The sequence below is a fragment of the Palaemon carinicauda genome, chromosome 18, assembly GCF_036898095.1.
Source record: "Palaemon carinicauda isolate YSFRI2023 chromosome 18, ASM3689809v2, whole genome shotgun sequence".
NCBI classification, from domain to species: Eukaryota; Metazoa; Arthropoda; class Malacostraca; order Decapoda; family Palaemonidae; genus Palaemon; species Palaemon carinicauda.
In genome coordinates, this window is record NC_090742.1 from 27,082,969 (window position 1) to 27,102,925 (window position 19,957).

The following is a 19,957-nucleotide window of genomic DNA, read 5'->3' on the forward strand; positions in this document are numbered from 1 at the left end:
CTCTTCCTTTCCTGCAACAATCCCATCTTCCCATCTGCATGTACGTTAGTGGCAGAGACTTCTGGGACATCTGACATCTTTCGAACATGTTGTGCCGGTGGTCGTCTTCGTTTTCGTTCACTACAGTAAGAGTTGTAATGGCAGTGGTATCAACATCTCGACTAGCCCCTCTCACTAATGTCAATAGGGGAAGAGGCCAGAAGAGATCACTGTTGGTGGTTGAATGACAAAGCTGTTTTGAGGAGTCACGGTTCAAGTTTGGCTCCCAGAGTTCCTTCTTTTCATTGATGCACCCAGGGAACCTTGGGGAGCAAACCTCCTTCAGCACATGGTGTTGGTTTGGTGGTCATTGCTGGACCGCCAGAGCCATATCAATGTTCTGGAGCTGAAGGCAAGATTCCTGTCCCTTCAGCAATTTAGCCCTTTTTTTTTTGGGTTGCTTGTTGATGTTGATAAGCAACAAAAACAAGCAAGAGGGTACAGTGTAACATCCTCAATGTCAAGTCGACTAGCAGTAGAGGTTCTAGAATGGGAGGAACACAGCTCGATTGCTCTGACGGCTTGTTTCATTTTCGGCAAGCGGAATGAAGTGGCGGACAAGTTGAGAAGGACTCAGATAGTTGGTTCAGAATGGTCTTTGGAGTCCATGGTAGTGATAGATCGTGACTTTGTGAGGTTCACTCACAACAGACCTGTTTTCAATACTGCTGAACTAGTTTACTGCTCTTCAGTTCCAGACCCAAGAGCTGCGTTTGAGGCCACAGTCCAGCATCTGTGGGACGGTCTTGGCACCTATGCGTTTCCACCCTTTTGCCTCAGCAGAAGCGTCTTGAATCAGGTTCGAGTAACGTCCAATCTTAGTTTGACTCTCGAGGCCAAGAAATAGCATTAAGTAGAATGGTACCTGGACCCTTTACTTCTGTTAATAGAGATTTTGAGGGAATTGCCATCTCTTGCTGATCTGTTGTGCTAACCACACACCATGATCTTCCATGAAGGGGTGGGACCCTCCAGCTTCATGTGTGAAGGCTATCCAGCATCTCCTCTCAAAGTTTGGCTTTTTGCTCACAGCTGTGCAAGAGATGTCAAAGTGCCTCCGCCTTTTCTCCACCTCCGTGTATCAGGCCAAACGGGCCATCTTCTGTGGTTGGTATCGTAGGAGGGGTGTCTCTCCTCAGAGTCTCGATTCTGCTCATAGCTGACTTTTCACTTTATCTCAGCAAGGAGAAACTGCTCTGTTTCAGTGGTAAAAGGCTACTCACCCTTAAACTAAGTATTATGACTGACTGAAGGGATTAGACATTTCTTCGTTGGTAGAAATTACAATGCTCATACGAAGATTTGAACAGATCTGTCCTCCAGTCAAAGTTAGTCCTCTGTGGAACGTAGTGAAAGTTAGTGAAAGTTCTGCGCTCCTTGAACCATTGGTGAGCCTTAGATTGAGATCTTGCCTTCAAAATGGTTTTCCTTCTCGCCTTGTTGTCGGCAAAACATTTTTGAGCTCCATGGTCTCTCTTTCGATGTCGCTCATTCAAGGAGGTTGAGGCAGATCTCGTTCACCTTTGTCCTTGAGTTTGTTGCCAAAATTCAAAATCCTTCAGTTTTAGATCTTAGGTTTTTTCCTTTTCAGGTTACAAGCCATAGAGTTAACCGGTGATCCTGATCAGTTGCTATTGTCTGTGAGAGCTTTGAGGTGCTATCTCAAGTGAATTCAAGCAATCAGACCAAGTCTGCATCACTCGTTTGTTAGCATGGGTAAGGTAAAAAAGAAAATTACAAAAAACATAATTTCTTCTTGTTTACAGGAGGTAATTGATCATATCCTCTTACCTCCCTCTTCTTCCACCACAAGAAAACCTCAAGCCAGAGTGCATGAGATCAGAAGTGTTGGTGCTTCACTGGCATTTAAGAACAATCTCTATGTAGCGCATGTTGGACAGGCAGGGATATGGAAATGTCAAATAACGTTTACTGTCCATTACCTGTGGGATGTGACCCACAAGTACAGTACCTAGAAACCTTCTCTCTTGGGCCTGTTGCAGCAGCACAGCAGGTGATATAGTTACCTAGGCTCCTTTCACAGAACTATTAGCTCCAGATTCAGGGTATAGGTTACAAGTAAGTCTGGGATTAAAGTAAAGAGTGACTGGCCTCATCTTTCCCTTTCAGTCTTCTTCTCTCTTTTGGGGTACAGCATCAAGTGCCTTGCCTGCTGGAACTGGATCTCGGTACAAGTAAGCCCCAATCAGCGCTGTTCTATACTTTAGTAGAGTAGAGTCTTTTCCCTCATGCACCTTTACGACGGAGAGCGTGATATAGACAGAAAAACCCATGTATCATAATACTGTATGCCATTTGCAAGGATGTACACAAATCTATCAGGAACTTTTAGCCACGTCTTATGCCTCAGATTTTCAACTTAACAACAATCATTGATGCTAGGGCTGTGTACCTTTGAGTGCTACTAAACTTCTGGTGCACAAGGTGCCAAAATCCGGAAATTTTCAGCATTTCCTATGCAAGAGTTTTGAGTTTCTGGGATAAGTTTTCTGCCAGTTAGAATGGGGACTTCTCTTACCTAATGATGAATCTTATGTAAGGAACGAGGGTTTGTATACTGTATGTGTGGGAACAAATGACAAATTTGGAGGTAATTTGTACTTTTCCTTAACTGTACAAACTTGTGTCCCTTACTCATACTTTCCCTCTATCACTAACCCCTTGTAAGTCCTAGATGTTATTAAAATGAGTTATCAATGATCAAGCAAGGAGATGGTTGCCGCCTCCTAGCTACTGGGCCGTCATTTACCAGCCAGTTGTTTGACACCTTGTTAAATCTTTTAAATACTGTATCCAAGCTTGCGCTGTTATCATTCTCCTAAGTATGGGACTTGGTTTTGTATAGTTAAGGAAAAAACAAATTACCTCCAAATTGGCCATATATTGTACTGTACTGTGCTTTTATATTTTAGGTGATATATAGTCTATTTTCTAAGATAAGTAGAATAATTTTGATTCTTTTTTTAAATTTCTTTTTTCTTCTTTTTAATATTTTTTCAGGACGACCTCCACAGTCAATGGAGAAAGCATTCCTTCCAAGCTGGAATTTGGAAACTACATATCCTCCTCCCTCCTGTTATCCCCATGGGTTGTGCATAATCATTAATGTTAAATCCTTCGTGAAGCCAAGAGTAGAAGAAGAAAATGTAAGAATATTACAATATTAGTTATACCACAAAAATTCCTTTTCCAAGAAAACTTTTAACTGAAATTTACAAACAAACTGTTCCTAATCGAGTTCTGGTTGATGGTGATAAGTTGTTTGGAGAGGATACTCTCTGAGTGGTTGCAGTGTCGGTTTTACTGTCAGCTGTTTATTTTACAGATAGTTTTGTCATAGGCATCTTCATTTTCTAGCTCATCTACATTTGCAACAACCTTATTACCTTTATTTTTAAACATTGCTAGATAAATCATGCTCTCAGCTAATTGTAAGTTGTTCCTATGCCGATACATACTATCATAGTAAAAGAAAGACTGTTTAGGGAAAATATAAAATCTTTTAAATTGGTTTACTATTAATTGTATTATTTTACTACTGTTTAATGTAGATTTTTTAAGGAATTTAGTTAGCTTATATCCATTGTCACTCAAAATTCCTTTATTTTTATTCTTAACAGGTGGCTGGCAACAGGTCCCTACACTCAATAGGGCTTTGAAAGATCAAGTAGATTTATAACAAAACTAGAAAAACTGTAATATCAGGAAGAGCTGTCACCTGGATACTGAGATCTTTGTTTCCTGTGGGTATTTAATGTTATTTACTGGATGTACCCACACCTACATGTCTGATGTGGTGCCATTGGCTTGGGTTAACAACAATGTCAGATCAAGAAAGGACTTAATGGAGTTAATGAACCCAGCAGGAAATCTTTACTTGATCAGGGTAGAAAATAGCCCCGTAGTAGGGTGATATCCTTTCTGATTGAAAGTGTTTACCTGCTGACTGTACTCTTGGATCAATTCTTGCTGCACTTTATAAAACACTGGTAAACATAATCAAGAGACAAGAAGACAGCGAAGCCAATGGTGTCTAAGAAGCCCTTTCCGACCAAGGACAGGAAAGGCACAAATTCCTCCAGGGGAAGAAAACTTCCTAGAGGAGTGTTTGCGGCCATAAATAAACGCTAGGATAGACACTCCCCCCCCCCCCCCCCGCTTGTCCACCAGTGGGGGATGCCTGTAAAGTTGCTGGTACAGGTGGAAGCAACTCGGAGCCAAACTCTGGAAAGTCTCCATAATTCGTTCAGGGTATTGCGTCCCGTTCATGTCATCTCTTCCTCCCCTGATCAGGAATCCAGTGTCGATAGACTCCTATGCGTTGGGATTAGGAAAGGGGCTAGCCCTCTGGGCAGAAGTCCAGACCATGTTGAAGTACAGCACTTTCCAGGAAGTCCTCGACAAGTCTCCAGGCTTCTTCAGTCGACTGTCACTTGGCGTGGGTAATTAAATAATATAGGATGAGACAAATTTTACATGGTAAGAGGATTTATTATCCAAGTTAATTTTCACAGAAAATATGAGCAGAAATCTTCAAAGCGAGTGAATAGAACTTTAAATCTTGAGGATTTACATAACAGAAAAAATATAAGTCTCTCGCTAACTTTTAAATTACTGAAACAGTCATAATGATAATTAACTTGTAAATTACAAATGCAGACGGGGAGAACGGATAATTCTTCCATCAGTAGAATAGCAATTTATTTCAAGTCCCAAATCTGACTTATTAACTAAACATTGCAACCTTAATTTCTATCCAAGTCAAGCAAAAGGGAGGGGCGCACACATAATACTTGTCTCACGTTACAAGTCTAAGGTAACAGATACTATTACGATCGCAACTTGGTGTAGTGTCGTTTAGGCGTAATGATCGCCTAGCGGCGATGAGGGAATGCGCCCGACTCCCCTCATTCTACTTCAACATTTCCATCAGTTCATTGATGGTGATGTGCTACAACACCCCAGTAGTGGCTTACATCAACAAAGAATGAGGTAGTTTTTTGCAGCCCTTATCCCATCTAGCAGTAGAGATACTGAGATGGGCCGATATTCACCTGATACCGCTATTGGCACGCTTCATTCCAGGCAAGAGGAATGTGCTTGCCGCCAACCTGAGCAAAGCATCTCAGATAGTGAGCACTGAGTGGTCTTTGGATTATCTAGTAGCCAACAAAGTCTCGACTTAGTGGGGTTCTCTGACTGTGCATCTGTTCGCAATGGCCCTGAACTTCAGGCTCCTGTTGTACTGCTCCAGAGTCTCAGACCCCAAGACTTTCTGGCAAGATGCATTCCAACAACGGTGGGACAATATCGACATTTACGCCTTTACCCCATTCTGTCTGATGAGGAGGGTACTCAACAAGGCCAGAAGATCGGTCAACCTCTCAATGACACTCATAGCTCCGCCATGGCATCATGTGGAATGGCTTCCAGACCTTCTGCAACTACTGACCGAGCCACATGCCAACATCTTCCACAAAGCCGTAACTTCACTATGACTTCACGCCTGGAGATTATCCAGCATCTCCTCACGCAGGGAGCATTTTCACAAGAAGTTGCGAACAGGATGTCTGGATACTTGCAGAAATCATCAGCAGCAATCTACCAGGCAAGGTGGAAGTTCTTCTGTGGTTGGTGTTGTGGAAGGGGTATCTCTCCTCTCGATGCCACTATCCCAGCAATTACGGAGTTTCTCCTGTATTTATGTAAAGAAAGGCACCTTACAGTCCCGGCGGTAAAAGACCATTGCTCAGCCTTAAGCCTTACCCTAGGACTGAATGAAATGGACATTTCATCATCATTGAAACTTTCCTTACTCATACAGAGTTACGAACTTACCTTTCCTTGGTTGGAAGTGAGACGTCCCCCATGGAACGTGATTTGAGTTCTCAGGATAACTTGGATAGTTTTGCCCTGTTTCTGTTCAACCATGGTCCACTGGCTAATCTACCATGTGAGATCATGCCAGTATTTGGGTGGATTCAGGTGGCTCCCAGACAGCCTCATGCCAAGTGCTTTCCCATTCATTCTTGTTGAGTTTCCGAAAGAACTCCTTTGGCCCTCATTTTCATAGGGAAATGGGTCATTCTCTATGATGAATATCATAGAAGGGATTTGTCTTGAGTTGGATCATCTCTAGATCAGATTGAGGAGTTCCACTTTTTCCTGGCTATGAGAAGCTTATTTCAGTAACGGCTGTCAAGGCTACCGCTCAAACTTGAGCATGGTCTTTTGATGGAAGGGGATAGACCTCTCCTTCTCATAGGAGTTGCCTATGCTCGGGAGTAGCTTCTAACTGTCTTGCTGTTCTCAGTACCTTGTCCAAGCCTTTGAAAAGGCCTCGGTGAAAGTTTTGACTCTTAAGACTGTCATTGCTGCTTGAAATCATGAAGAAGTTAGGCAAGTGACATGGTCTTTTGGCCTTTTCTTCCACTTTGAGAGAGTCTGAAGCTCCTTATTATTATAATTATTATTACTTGCTAAGCTACAACCATAGTTGGAAAAGCAGGATGCTATAAGCCCAGGGGCTCCAACAGGGAAAATTGCCCTGTGAGGAAAGGAAACAAGGAAAAATAAAATATTTAAGTACAGTGATAATATTAAAATAAATGTTTCTTATATAAACTATAAAAACTTTACAATACAAGAGTAAGAGAAATAAGATAGATTATTGTGCCAGAGTGTACTGTCAAGCAAGAGAACTCTAACCTAAGACAGTGGAATATCATGTTACACAGGCTATGACACTACCCAAGACTAGAGAACAATGGTGTGATTTTGAAGTGTCCTTATTCCTAGAAGAGTTGCTTACCATAGCTAAAGAGTCTCTTCTGCCTTTACCAAGAAGAAAGTGGCCGCTGAACAATTACAGTGCAGTAGTTAACCCCTTTAGAGAAGGAGAATTGTTTGGCAATCTCAATGTTGTCAGGTGTATGAGGACAGAGGAGAATGTGTAAAGAATAGGCCAGACTATTCGGTGTATGCGTAGGCAAAGGGAAAGTTAAATGTAACCAGAGAGAAGGATCCAATGTAGTACTGTCTGGCCCTTCAAAAGACCCCATAACTCTCTAGCATTAGTATCTCAACAGGTGGCTGGTGTCCTGACCAACCTACTACCTAGGGCACATGGCCAAACTCAGACCCAAGCCCTTCTCCATTCCTTCTCTACATGAAGCTGAGAGTGGAACAGAGAGAAGTGGCTTTGTGCCACATGAGGGCTCTGCACTGCTATCTGAAGAGGACCTGGCACCTGAGACTGATTGTTGGGAGCTCTTCCATAGCACGGGCAGAACCAAAAAAGAGGTGTCTAGAAAACGATCTCTTTCGAACTTAGGGAGTCGATACATAATGCATACGCTCCGACTGCTGAGAGGGTCTAGATACCAGTTAGATTGGGATGTGTATGCACCAGGCTACCTTCATAGCCTTTATTCTACAGGAGTACCCTTCAGTCCCTTGATGCCTCTGCAGTTGGGGTTGTGGTGGCTGCTCAAGTATAGGTGTAGCTAGCCCAGATCCCATGCAGGATGGTAAACATCTTGTCTATGGGTAACATAGAGATGTAAGTCTGGAATGGAGGCAGAATGAATAGCTCTTCAACTCCATTCTTTCTGCCCCTCTATTAGGAACAAAGCTGTAAAAGCGTTACTCGTTGGATCTGACTTGATGCTGGCAAACTACAGTTCTAAACTCCATTCTTTAGGATGTAGAGAAGTTCTCCTCCATCCTCCCTTGATAAGGGGGAGGATGGTGAAATATATACCAATCCTTTGATCATCATATGCCAGGTATAGCATTCTGAACTGCTAATCCCTTTGGGGGAAGGGATCTCTCTTTAACCACATACCAATATTCTTGGACAGGCTAGTCCTTATTAGTCTATTCATCGCAATGATAAACAGATAGGATGTTGCTGGAGTCATCTCTTTCACTCTTGTATGGGACATGGTAGATTGACATTTCTATGACAGAAAGAGTACCTACCTGTTTGGTTCTAGAGGGACTTGAACTTACCAAGCAGTGAGTCTTCCTTCCTGAAGGACTTTGGATTGTATTTCATGTAGGACTAAATCACAAATCTTTAAAGTAATTTGTAATAGCAAAAATACAAATTATTTTAAAGTTTTGTGATTTGGTCCTATACAAACCCAAGTCCTTCAGGTTATACTTCCCTCCTCAACCACCACTCTTAGTTCTGAACCAAAATGTCATAAGCAAAGAGACTTTGACAGGTAAGGGAGCAGGGAGCCGGGAGCAAGTGTGCGGGGCTCCTCACCCTCACTCCCACCTGTTGCTTAACTGCTTGTCAAAACAATTCAACTGGCATCAAGCTTGTACTGAAAACATATTCCCAACTTGAAAGGACTCGGGTTTGTATATTAAGGAAAAGTACAAATTACTTTAAAAATTTGTGATTTTTTATCACGGGAATATCAACATTTATCTCAATCTCTTCTGATATCCCTCCCACTGCCTTCACTATACTGTAGATCTAGCAGTATTGTAGTGCAACATAGATAGGATGAGACCTTTTAGTATACCCTTCCACCTTATTGCTTGTTTGATTTCTTGTATTAGTGGTTTGTCTAATGCCTTTTCAAAAATCCCAAAATATTGGTTACAATATAATGTCTTCCTCATTACAAATCACTTTATTTGTGATTGCCTCATTATGAAAAGGGATCGAGTTCTTCTCTCTGATGTAAACTTTTTTTAATAGCGCTTTTTCAATATTTAACTTAGCCGGTGATTATAATAGCTGCAACTCTGTTGCTCGACAGAAAACTCTAAGGTAAAACTCGCCAGCGATCGCTACACAGGTTGCGGGTGTGCCCAACAGCGCCATCTGTCGTCCAGATACCCAGTACTCAATGTAAACAAAGAACTCAATTTTCTCTCTGTCGTGCTACCGACAAGACGTACTTACTCGCTGTTGCTAACTGGATTTGTTTTCACAACTAATTGGTGAAGTACACTATTCTAGTTTTGAGCTTTCGCTGTGCAGGCTTTCTATTCACAAATCCTTGAACTCTTTTTTTTTGATTACGGATTCTTTGTTGATGACTTTTTGATAGTTTTTGAATTCCCCTTTGACCAATTCAAAATGGCTGACCCTTCACAAGTCCCAAAATTTAGGAAGTGCAATGCTAGGGACTGTTCAAGGCGTCTTCCGAAGGCCTCTATCGACCCTCACACTGTTTGTTCCAATTGTCGGGATAAAACCTGTCAATTGGAAGATCGATGTGAGGAGTGCGTTGGGCTTTCGGAATTCGATTTTATCGAATTCGAAAAGTATACACGTAGGCTAGAGAGAGATAGAGTTAGGAGAAGTTCCTCTCGTTCTATTGACATTTCCTCTCCTCATGCCCCACAACCTATTCCTTCCCCTGTAGTGGTTGCTCCTAATCCCCCTTCTGGCACTCAGGAACCTTCGATGGCTGATATGATGCGTGCCATCCAAGCTCTGGGTGAGAGAGTTGAGTCCCTGGCTAGTGACCGTAATCAGCTCATGGCGGATGTGAAGGAGCTGAAGTGTAAAAGTGCAGTGGGAAGTGTTAAAGTGAGTGATAGTGTTGTGGATAGTGTTGCGCTTGAGGGTTCGTCTGTTCGTGCCTGTCGTCCTCCTAGTCCGGGACCTCTTGCAAGCTCCCAAGTCCAGGGGAGAAGCAATGTCGTACGACAAATGGGTTCGAGAGGCTTTAATCAGCGAACAGACGTTCCCTCCGTGGTATCGGGCGTATCTACCCAAGATCGCCCCTGCCTAACAAAGACGAGAGAGCCCATTTATACCTCGTCTTCGGAAGGTGTTTCTCGCAAGAAACCCTGGACCAAGGTCTCACGACCGTTAAAGCGCAAGTCGGTCCCTTCCGCACAAGTCCAACGGCCCAGCTGTAGCCACTGGGTCAGTTCAGACTCGCTGCAGTCATCCGATGACTGCTCACCTCCTAAGAGAGGCAAAGCGGTACCGCTTCAGACAGTTACACCGTCTGTCGCCGCACCTGCTCCTGTAGACCCTAAGTGGTCTTTACTGCAAGACATGCAGTCTCAATTAACGTCGCTTATGCAGGACTTTCGTGCGGAGAAGGTTGCTGCCGCACCAGCTAGTGCAGCTCCTTGCCTACAACCACCCACACGATCGGTTGTGCGTCCTGGGGACGCTGAGGTAACCTTCTCACGCACTCCAGTTGAGAGAGTTCCGCCACCCATGCGTTCCAGTGTGATCTGCCAGCCGCATGTTGACGTTCAGCGACGCACGGAGGTATCCGTTGACGTTCGTGAGGTTCAACAACCGTCAGAGTTGTTTTGTTTTGACGCGGTGCGTCAACCTCCGCAACCCAGTGTGGTTGCCACTGCTCACCCACATCAGTCTAGACAGTCTGGAGTAGACGCTGTGCGTCCCCGCGCTGCTATGGTTGTTGCCAGCTCACAGACTGGGCAGCAGTTCCATGACGTTGCGTCCGGCTCAGTCACGCATGCACCCGTGCGACCGGACTCAGCCAACCAGCCGTTACCCACTCCGTTGCCGTTCCCTCATCAGTTATCGGATGAGGGACTTTCTGATGATGATGGTGCTGCACACGTAGATGAACCGCATTCAGAACTGGACGAGCCTAAGTCTACGCAACCCTCTTTGGACTTTAGAAAAGTTTTGGCCCTGTTCAAAGAGATGTTTCCGGACCAGTTTGTGTCTGTAGCTCCGCGTTCGCCTCCGTCAGAGTTTGTGTTAGGCATGCCGTCAACCACTCCTGCCTTTACTAGACTCGTCCTCGCACGCTCGTCCAAGAGAGCTTTGCGGGTGATAGGAGAATGGCTGCAGTCCAAAAAGAGTTTAGGGAAGACAGCTTTTACGTTTCCCCCTGCTAGACTCTCTTCTAGATCGAGCGTCTGGTATGCCACGGGAGAAGTTCTCGGCTTGGGAGTTCCTGCCTCTGCCCAGGGCGACTTCTCAAGTCTTGTAGACTCTCCCCGCCGCCTAGCCATGAGACGCTCAAAGATATGTTGGTCATCTTCGGACCTGGACCACCTTTTGAAAGGGATATTTAGAGCCTTCGAGGTTTTTAACTTCTTAGACTGGTGTCTAGGAGCTCTAAGCAGAAAGATCTCTCCGACGGAGAAGGAGACTTCCTTGCTCATTATGTCCTGCATGGACAAGGCCGTACGTGATGGGTCTAATGAGCTTGCTGCATCTTTTGTGTCCGGAGTCCTTAAGAAGCGTGAAAACCTGTGTTCATTCCTTTCAGCTGGAGTTACACCATGCCAGAGATCCGAACTTCTGTTTGCTCCTCTTTCCAAGTGCCTTTTTCCAGAGGACCTGATTAAAGAAATTGCCGCTTCTTTGATACAGAAGGATACTCACGATCTTGTTGCGTCCTCTGCTCGCAAAGCCACCCCTTTGCCTACCTTGTCAGCTAGACCAAGGATGGACACTCCAGCGTCCCGTTTTATTCCGCCCTTTCGTGGCAGAGCCTCCAGCAGAGGAGGTGCTCGTGCCGAAGGGAGACGTGGAAAGAAGAAAGGAACCAAGTCCTTTAAGGGCAGAGTCTGACTGCCAACTTCTTCAGACAGCAGTGGGAGCCAGACTCAAGAACTTCTGGCAGACCTGGGAAAAGAGAGGCGCAGATGCACAATCTGTGAAGTTGCTCAGAGAGGGGTACAAGATCCCTTTTGTACGAAAACCCCCTCTAGCAACGTCCCCCATCGATCTCTCTCCCAGGTACAGAGGGGAAGACAAGAGACGAGCATTGAAACAGGAAGTGTCTCTCTTACTAGAGAAGGGAGCGGTAGTCAAAGTCCTGGACCATCAAACCCCGGGATTCTACAACCGTCTCTTCTTGGTGTCCAAGAAGACAGGAGGGTGGAGGCCGGTGCTAGACGTCAGTGCGCTGAATGTCTTTGTCACAAAGCAGACGTTCTCCATGGAGACCACAAAGTCGGTTCTAGCAGCGGTCAGAAGGGAAGACTGGATGGTCTCGTTAGACCTAAGGGACGCCTACTTCCACGTCCCCATCCACCCGGACTCCCAACCTTTTCTGAGATTCGTTTTCGAAAAGGTTGTCTACCAGTTTCAAGCCCTGTGCTTTGGCCTAAGCACAGCTCCTCTTGTGTTTACGAGGCTGATGAGGAATGTAGCCAAATTCCTTCATTTAGCGGACATCCGAGCCTCCCTCTATTTGGACGACTGGCTTCTCAGAGCTTCTTCCAGTCGTCGCTGTCTGAAGGATCTAAAGTGGACTCTAGATCTGACCAAGGAATTGGGTCTCCTTGTCAATATGGAAAAGTCACAAGTGGTCCCATCCCAAACTATTGTGTATTTAGGGATGGAGATTCACAGTCTAGCTTTTCGGGCTTTTCCGTCGGCCCCCAGAACAAGCCAAGCCCAGTTATGCATCCAGAACATGCTGAAGAAGGAACGATGTTCAGTCAGGAAGTGGATGAGTCTGATAGGGACGCTATCATCCCTGGAACAGTTCGTATCATTAAGAAGACTACACCTCCGTCCTCTTCAATATCACCTAGCATTTCACTGGAAAAAGGACAAGACGCTAGAAGCGGACTCGATCCCCATTTCCGAGAAGATGAAGTCTTGCCTGACATGGTGGAAGGACAGTATCAGCCTCAGAGAGGGCCTGCCCCTGGCTGTTCAGACTCCCAACCACGTTCTCTTCTCGGACGCATCGGACGTAGGCTGGGGCGCGACATTAGACGGTCGGGAATGCTCGGGAATATGGAACTCGAGTCAAAGGACAATGCATATCAACTGCAAGGAGCTACTGGCAGTACATCTGGCCTTGAAAAGCTTCAGGTCTCTCCTTCAAGGCAAAGTGGTGGAGGTGAACTCGGACAACACCACGGCTTTGGCGTACATCTCCAAGCAAGGAGGGACCCACTCACTGACGTTGTACGAGATCGCAAGGGACCTCCTCACCTGGTCAAAAGGTCTAAACATATCGCTAGTAACGAGGTTCATCCAAGGCAACCTGAATGTCATGGCAGATTGTCTCAGTCGGAAGGGACAAATAATTCCAACAGAATGGACCCTCCACAAGGATGTATGCAAGAGACTTTGGGCCACCTGGGGCCAGCCGACCATAGATCTCTTCGCAACCTCGATGACCAAGAGGCTCCCAATATATTGCTCACCAATCCCGGACCCAGCAGCAGTTCATATAGATGCCTTTCTCCTAGATTGGTCACATCTAGATCTATATGCATTCCCTCCGTTCAAGATTGTCAACAAGGTACTGCAGAAGTTCGCCTCTCACGAAGGGACAAGGTTGACGCTAGTTGCTCCCCTCTGGCCCGCGAGAGAATGGTTCACCGAGGTACTTCGATGGCTAGTAGACGTTCCCAGAACTCTTCCTCTAAGGGTGGACCTTCTACGTCAGCCACACGTAAAGAAGGTACACCAAGGCCTCCACGCTCTTCGTCTGACTGCCTTCAGACTATCGAAAGACTCTCGAGAGCTAGAGGCTTTTCGAAGGAGGCAGCCAGAGCGATTGCTAGAGCAAGGAGAACATCCACCCTTAGAGTCTACCAATCGAAGTGGGAAGTCTTCCGAAACTGGTGCAAGTCAGTATCTGTATCCTCGACCAGTACCTCTGTAACTCAAATAGCTGACTTCCTCTTATACCTGAGGAAAGAACGATCTCTTTCAGCTCCCACTATCAAGGGTTACAGAAGCATGTTGGCAGCAGTCTTCCGTCACAGAGGCTTAGATCTTTCTAACAATAAAGATCTACAGGACCTCCTTAAGTCTTTTGAGACCACGAAGGAGCGTCGTTTGGTTACACCTGGTTGGAATTTAGACGTGGTACTAAGATTCCTCATGTCAGACAGGTTCGAGCCGTTACAATCAGCCTCCCTGAAAGATCTCACCTTAAAAACTCTTTTCCCGGTATGCTTAGCCACAGCTAAAAGAGTCAGTGAGATTCATGCCTTCAGCAAGAACATCGGATTTTCATCTGAAACGGCTACATGTTCTCTACAACTTGGTTTTCTAGCCAAAAACGAGCTGCCTTCTCGACCTTGGCCGAAATCGTTCGATATTCCAAGCTTATCGAATATGGTTGGAAATGAACTAGAAAGAGTCTTATGCCCTGTGAGAGCTCTTAAGTTCTATTTAAAACGAACTAAACCTTTACGAGGCCTGTCTGAAGCTTTATGGTGTTCAGTTAAGAAACCATCTTTGCCTATGTCAAAGAATGCTTTATCCTATTTTATCAGACTGTTAATACGAGAAGCTCATTCCCATCTGAGTGAGGAAGACCAAGCTTTGCTGAAGGTAAGGACACATGAAGTTAGAGCTGTCGCAACTTCCGTGGCCTTTAAACAAAATAGATCTCTGCGAAGTATAATGGACGCAACCTATTGGAGAAGCAAGTCAGTGTTCGCGTCTTTTTATCTTAAGGATGTCCAGTCTCTTTACGAGGACTGCTACACTCTGGGACCATTCGTAGCAGCGAGTGCAGTAGTGGGTGAGGGCTCAACCACTACAATTCCCTAATTCCATAACCTTTTTAATCTTCCTCTTGAAATGTTTTTATTGTTGTTTTTGGGTTGTCCGGAAGGCTAAGAAGCCTTTCGCATCCTGGTTGATTTGGCGGGTGGTCAAAGTCATTTCTTGAGAAGCGCCTAGATTAGGGGTTTTGATGAGGTCCTGTTGTATGGGTTGCAACCCTTGATACTTCAGATCCTAGGGGTCGATCAGCATCCTAAGAGGATCGCGAGGCTCCGTAAGGAAGACGTACTTAAAAAGGCAGAGTAATTGTTCAAGTCGACTTCCTTACCAGGTACCTATTTATTTTGTTTTTGTTATTTTGATAACTTCTAAAATGAAATAAAAACTCTTAGCTCATAATAATGTAAACATATATTGCTGGTCTCTACCCACCCCCCTGGGTGTGAATCAGCTATTATAATCACCGGCTAAGTTAAATATTGAAAAATGTTATTTTTATAATGAAATAAATTTTTGAATATACTTACCCGGTGATTATAAATTAAAGGACCCTCCCTTCCTCCCCAATAGAGACGCAGTGGAACGAGGAGAAAATTGAGTCTTTGTTTACATTGAGTACTGGGTATCTGGACGACAGATGGCGCTGTTGGGCACACCCGCAACCTGTGTAGCGATCGCTGGCGAGTTTTACCTTAGAGTTTTCTGTCGAGCAACAGAGTTGCAGCTATTATAATCACCGGGTAAGTATATTCAAAAATTTATTTTATTATAAAAATAACATTTTTCATATAATGTACTGTATGACCATAACATGTAAAAAAATTTATTTCCATGTAATTTCTAAACTAAAGTGCAGTCTCTTTACTTTAGTACGTCATTAACATAACCTTTCCCACTCTTCTGGTATTTCTCCTTTATCAGAGTTTCATGTATATTATATGTACTTAAATAACCACATGGATGACAAGGTTTCCTGCCACTTTTATCAAGTCAGATGCTGTTATAGATGCTCCTAGGGTTTTTGTAGTTTTAATCTTCCCAAGGGGCCTTTTTAACCTGGAAAGCATTTATGTTGTCAATTGATCCATCTCTTATACTAACATTCTTTGGATCATGCTTAGAAGTTTTTTTTTTTAATAATTTCTCCACTATTCCAGTATTTCTCTATTTGAAAATTTAGTTTCTATGACTTCATCTTTTATATAAAGACATCTTTTATATGGAGGAATATGTTTTGTTATTGTTACTTACATCATTATTTTTTTCAATATTAAACTTACCCGATGATCATATAGCTGTCAGCTCTGCTGCCCGACAGAAAAAACCTACGGGCGGAATACGCCAGCGATCGCTATACAGGTGGGGGTGTACATCAACAGCGCCATCTGTCAAGTAGGTACTCAAGTACTCGATGTCAACAAGAATCAATTTTCTCTCTGTCGTGCCAAAGGCAAGACCTACTAAATACGCCGTCCCTAACTGGATTTGTTTTCACAACGATTTGGTGAAGTACACTATTCCAGTTTTGAGCTTTCGCTATGCAGGGGTTTTATCTTCATTTCAAAACTTGAACTCGTTTTGGATAGATTTAATTATGGTGACGAAGAGAGTATGGACTCTCTTTCACTTTTAAATGGCCGACCCTTCCCTTAGACGGAAGTGTGTTTAGGTTTTTGGTAATTTTTCTTAACAAGTTATAGATCTATTTATTTTATATCTCTCCGCCTTTATAGGCCTCTTCGATTAACTTTCCATTTATTATAAACTTATAAAAATTAATTTTTATGTTTGTTTATATGCGACCTTTCCTAATAGTAGGCGGTCCTTACTTGGAACCGAAGTTAATTAACATTGAGCCCGTCATATCGTATTTAACCTTTTAAGAATTTAATACTTTTTTAATTTTAATGTTTTATGAAAGAATTTCTTTGATAGTCTCGTACTGTTTTCAAAGATGAACTAACGTTTAGTTTTTTAGTCTCCGCAGTTGTTGACGTTCAGAACGTTCAACATGCGCTCTATCGTTACGATAGAGAGAGAGTGTATCACGGTTTCACGTTGCAGTAAGAGTAAACCGATTCTAGCGTTTCGTTCATTCTTTCTTAGCTTAAATGGTTTAAATTCTAAATAAAGGAACTTTTTATTTGGGAAACCTTTCAGTTTTTTCCTTTAGCAAATAACATGTTTTAACGATATATAATTGGGCTCTTCTCTCAGGTGCTAAGTCAAGAGAGAAGAGAGAGAGAGATAGAGACGGAGGGAGAGAGAGGAGAATAAACGTTTCGTTCAAGCGGGTAACGTTGTTCTCGTTTTTTTTTACTCTTCTCCCTAGTCGCTGTAGGGGAAGAAGGTAAAACGTTTCTAGAGTTTTATTCTTGTTCCCAGGCTTTATGCGGTGAGAGATTGTAAACGTAGTTTATTTGATCTAGTGTTTAGTCTCTTTTCCAGCCACTGAATTCGTTTTTTACTCTTCTCCCTAGTCGCTGTAGGGGAAGAAGGTAAAACGTTTCTAGAGTTTTATTCTTGTTCCCAGGCTTTATGCGGTGAGAGATTGTAAACGTAGTTTATTTGATCTAGTGTTTAGTCTCTTTTCCAGCCACTGAATTCTTTATCTTTATTTATGTTTTTCTGTTGCATTGTAAAACTGTTTTCGCAATTACTACCTTTTAATGAAGGATAGGATTGCGTGTTTCAGGTAGAAATCAGTTAAAGTTTCGATTTCAGTGAAATAAGTGCAAACAGAAAATCAAAAGGGATAAAGTGATATGCGCAAAGTGTTACAGTGTTGCGTCCGAGGGTTCGTCTGTTCGTGCCAGTTGTTCACCTAGTCCGGGACCTCTTACAAGCTCCCAAGCCCAGGGGAGAAGTAATGTCGAACGACTTATGGGTTCCACAGGCCTTGATCGACGAACAGACGTTTTTCCCTCCGTGGTTTCGGGCGTATCTACACACGTTGCCGACGTGAGATCGCCCCACCCACACAAAGACGAGAGAGCCCATTTATTCCTCGTCTGCGGAAGAGGTTTCTCGTAGAAACCATGGACCAAATCTTGCAGCTTTTAAGTGCAAGTCGGTCCCTTCCGCGCAAGTCCAACGGCCTAGGTGTAGCCACTGGGTCAGTTCGGACTCGCTGCAGTCATCCGACGACTGCACACCTCCCAAGAGAGGCAAGGTGGTACCGCAACAGGCAGTAACTCCGTCTGTTGCCGCACCAGCTGTTTTAGACCCTCAGTCACAACGGACAGTAGCTCCGTTTGTTGCCGTTTTTTGTAGACCCTAAGTGGTCTTTACTGCAGTCTATGCAGACTCAGTTAGCTGCGGTTATGCAGGAGTTTCGTGCGGAGAAGGTTTACACTGCTCTCGTTAGCCTACAACCTGCCACGGTTGTGCGCCCAGCTCACGCTGAGGCTGCCTGCTCCCACCTCCGGCTGCGGAGAGCTCCACCTCCGATGCGCAATCGACCCTGCCAGACGCATGTTAACGTTAGCCGACGTGCGGCTCCCTCCGTTAACATGCGTGAGCTACCGCATCAGCAGTGGGAAGGTGGAGTCAAGCTGCCGTGTTTTGACGCGATGCGTTAGTTTCCGCAACCCACGGCAGTCCCCACCACGCACCACCACTCCGCTTTGGTTGTTGCCTGCTCCCACACTCCGACTGCGGAGAAGGTTGACGATGCACCCGTTTGCCTACAGCCTGCCACGGTTGTGCGCCCAGCATGGCTGCCTGCTCCCACACTCTTGTTGTGAGAGCTCCTCCACCCATGCGCAGTCGACCCTGCCAGACGCATGCTGACTCCCTCAGACACACGGAGCACTCCGTTGCCGTGCGTGAGCTACCACAAGCTGCCGTGTTTTGACACGGTGTGTCAGCCTCCGCAACCCACTGTGGTTACCGCCACTCGCCCGCAGCAGACTAGTCAGTCAGGAGTTGAGGCTTCCCCACACAGCTTTGGTTGTTGCCAGCTCACAGACTGTCAAGCAGTTACATGACGTTGCCTTCTGGTCTGCTACTAATGCACCAGTGCTGTATGTCCTCACGCACCTGTTGTGGTTGACAGTTCAGTTTTTGACAGTTCACAGACTGTCAAGCAGTTACATAACGTTGCCTTCTGGTCTGCTGCTTATGCACCAGTGAGACCCTCACTGAGATAACCTAGCTTTTCTCGGACATGGTTCCTGTAGATGAGAAAGTGCTGTTCTCCCTCCTTCTGATATTCCTTTGAGGACTCTGTCATTTGGAGAGGAGCCTTAAGCTGCTTAGCCTCCTATGGACTTTATTTAAAGCATAACAATGCTTCCAGGGATGGTAAATGGTTCCGCTTCAGTCGCTAACCCCGTCTGTTGCCACACCTGCTCCCATAGACCCTAATGGGCTTTGTTGCAAGACATGCAGTCCAAGCTTGTGTCCTTGATAGAGGATTTTTTACGGAGAAGAACCTTCTAGCCAACAACCTTCCTACCGGTTGGTTGTACGCCCTGTTGACGCTGAGGTATCCTACTCACGTCCGCCAGTTGAGATGGTTCCTCCACCGGTGCGACCCAGTGTGGGTTGCCAGTCGCACGTTGACGTTAAGCGACTCTCGGAGGTGGTTGTGGACGTTCAGTGTGTCACTAGGAAGACGTTCAACAACCAGCAGAGGTGACTTGTTGTGACGCAGTGCGGCAACCTCAGCAACCCGGTAGGGGGTTGACTGCACAACCCAGACAGTCTAGACAGTTTCGGGTTGACGCTGTACTTCCTCGCGTCCCCATGGTTGACAGTTCACAGACTGTGCAGCAGTTCCATGATCTTGTGTCCGGCTCCGTCACGCATCCACCAGTGCGACCGGATTCAGCGAGTCAGACGTTGCCCACTCCGTTGCCGTTTCCTCATCAGTTTCGGATGAGGAACCCTCTGATGAGGACATTGCTGAACAAAACGATCAACCCCCAGCCCTGCTATCCATCCAGAAGATGCTGAAGAAGGAACACTGCCCTGTCAGGCTGTGGATGAGTCTGGTTAGGACACTGTCATCCGTGGTTCAATTTGTGTCACTTGGAAGACTACACCTCCGTCCTCTTCTGTATCATCTAGCTTTTCACTGGAAAAGGACAAGACGCTAGAAGCGGTCTCGATCCCGGTTTCCGGAAAGATAAAGTCTGGTCTGACTTGGTGAAAGGACTTATCAACCTTTGAAAGGGTTTTCCCCTGACTGTTCAGACTCCCAATCACGTTCTCTTCTCGGACGCATCGGACGTAGGCTGGGGTGCGACATTAGGCGGTAGGGAATGCTCGGGATTATGGAACTCGAGTCAAAGGACAATGCATTTCAACTGCAAGAAGCTTCTGGCAGTACGTCTGACCTGGAAAAGCTTCAGGTCTCTCCTTCAAGGCAAAGTGGTGGAGGTGAACACGGTCAACTCCCTGCTTTGACGTACATCTCCAAGCAAGGAGGGACCT

At 45.0% G+C, this 19,957-nt stretch overlaps 1 protein-coding gene across 4 annotated transcripts in view; it reads left to right on the top strand.

Annotated features, from left to right (window-relative positions):
- Positions 1-19,957, top strand: part of LOC137657732 (uncharacterized) — a 166,964-nt gene that overhangs the window by 103,286 nt on the left and 43,721 nt on the right. For all 4 annotated transcript variants that reach the window (XM_068392184.1, XM_068392183.1, XM_068392185.1 and 1 more), the window contains one exon: positions 3,061-3,206. In XM_068392184.1, coding sequence (XP_068248285.1) covers positions 3,061-3,206 — 146 coding nt within the window. The remainder of the gene's footprint in view (positions 1-3,060; positions 3,207-19,957) is intronic.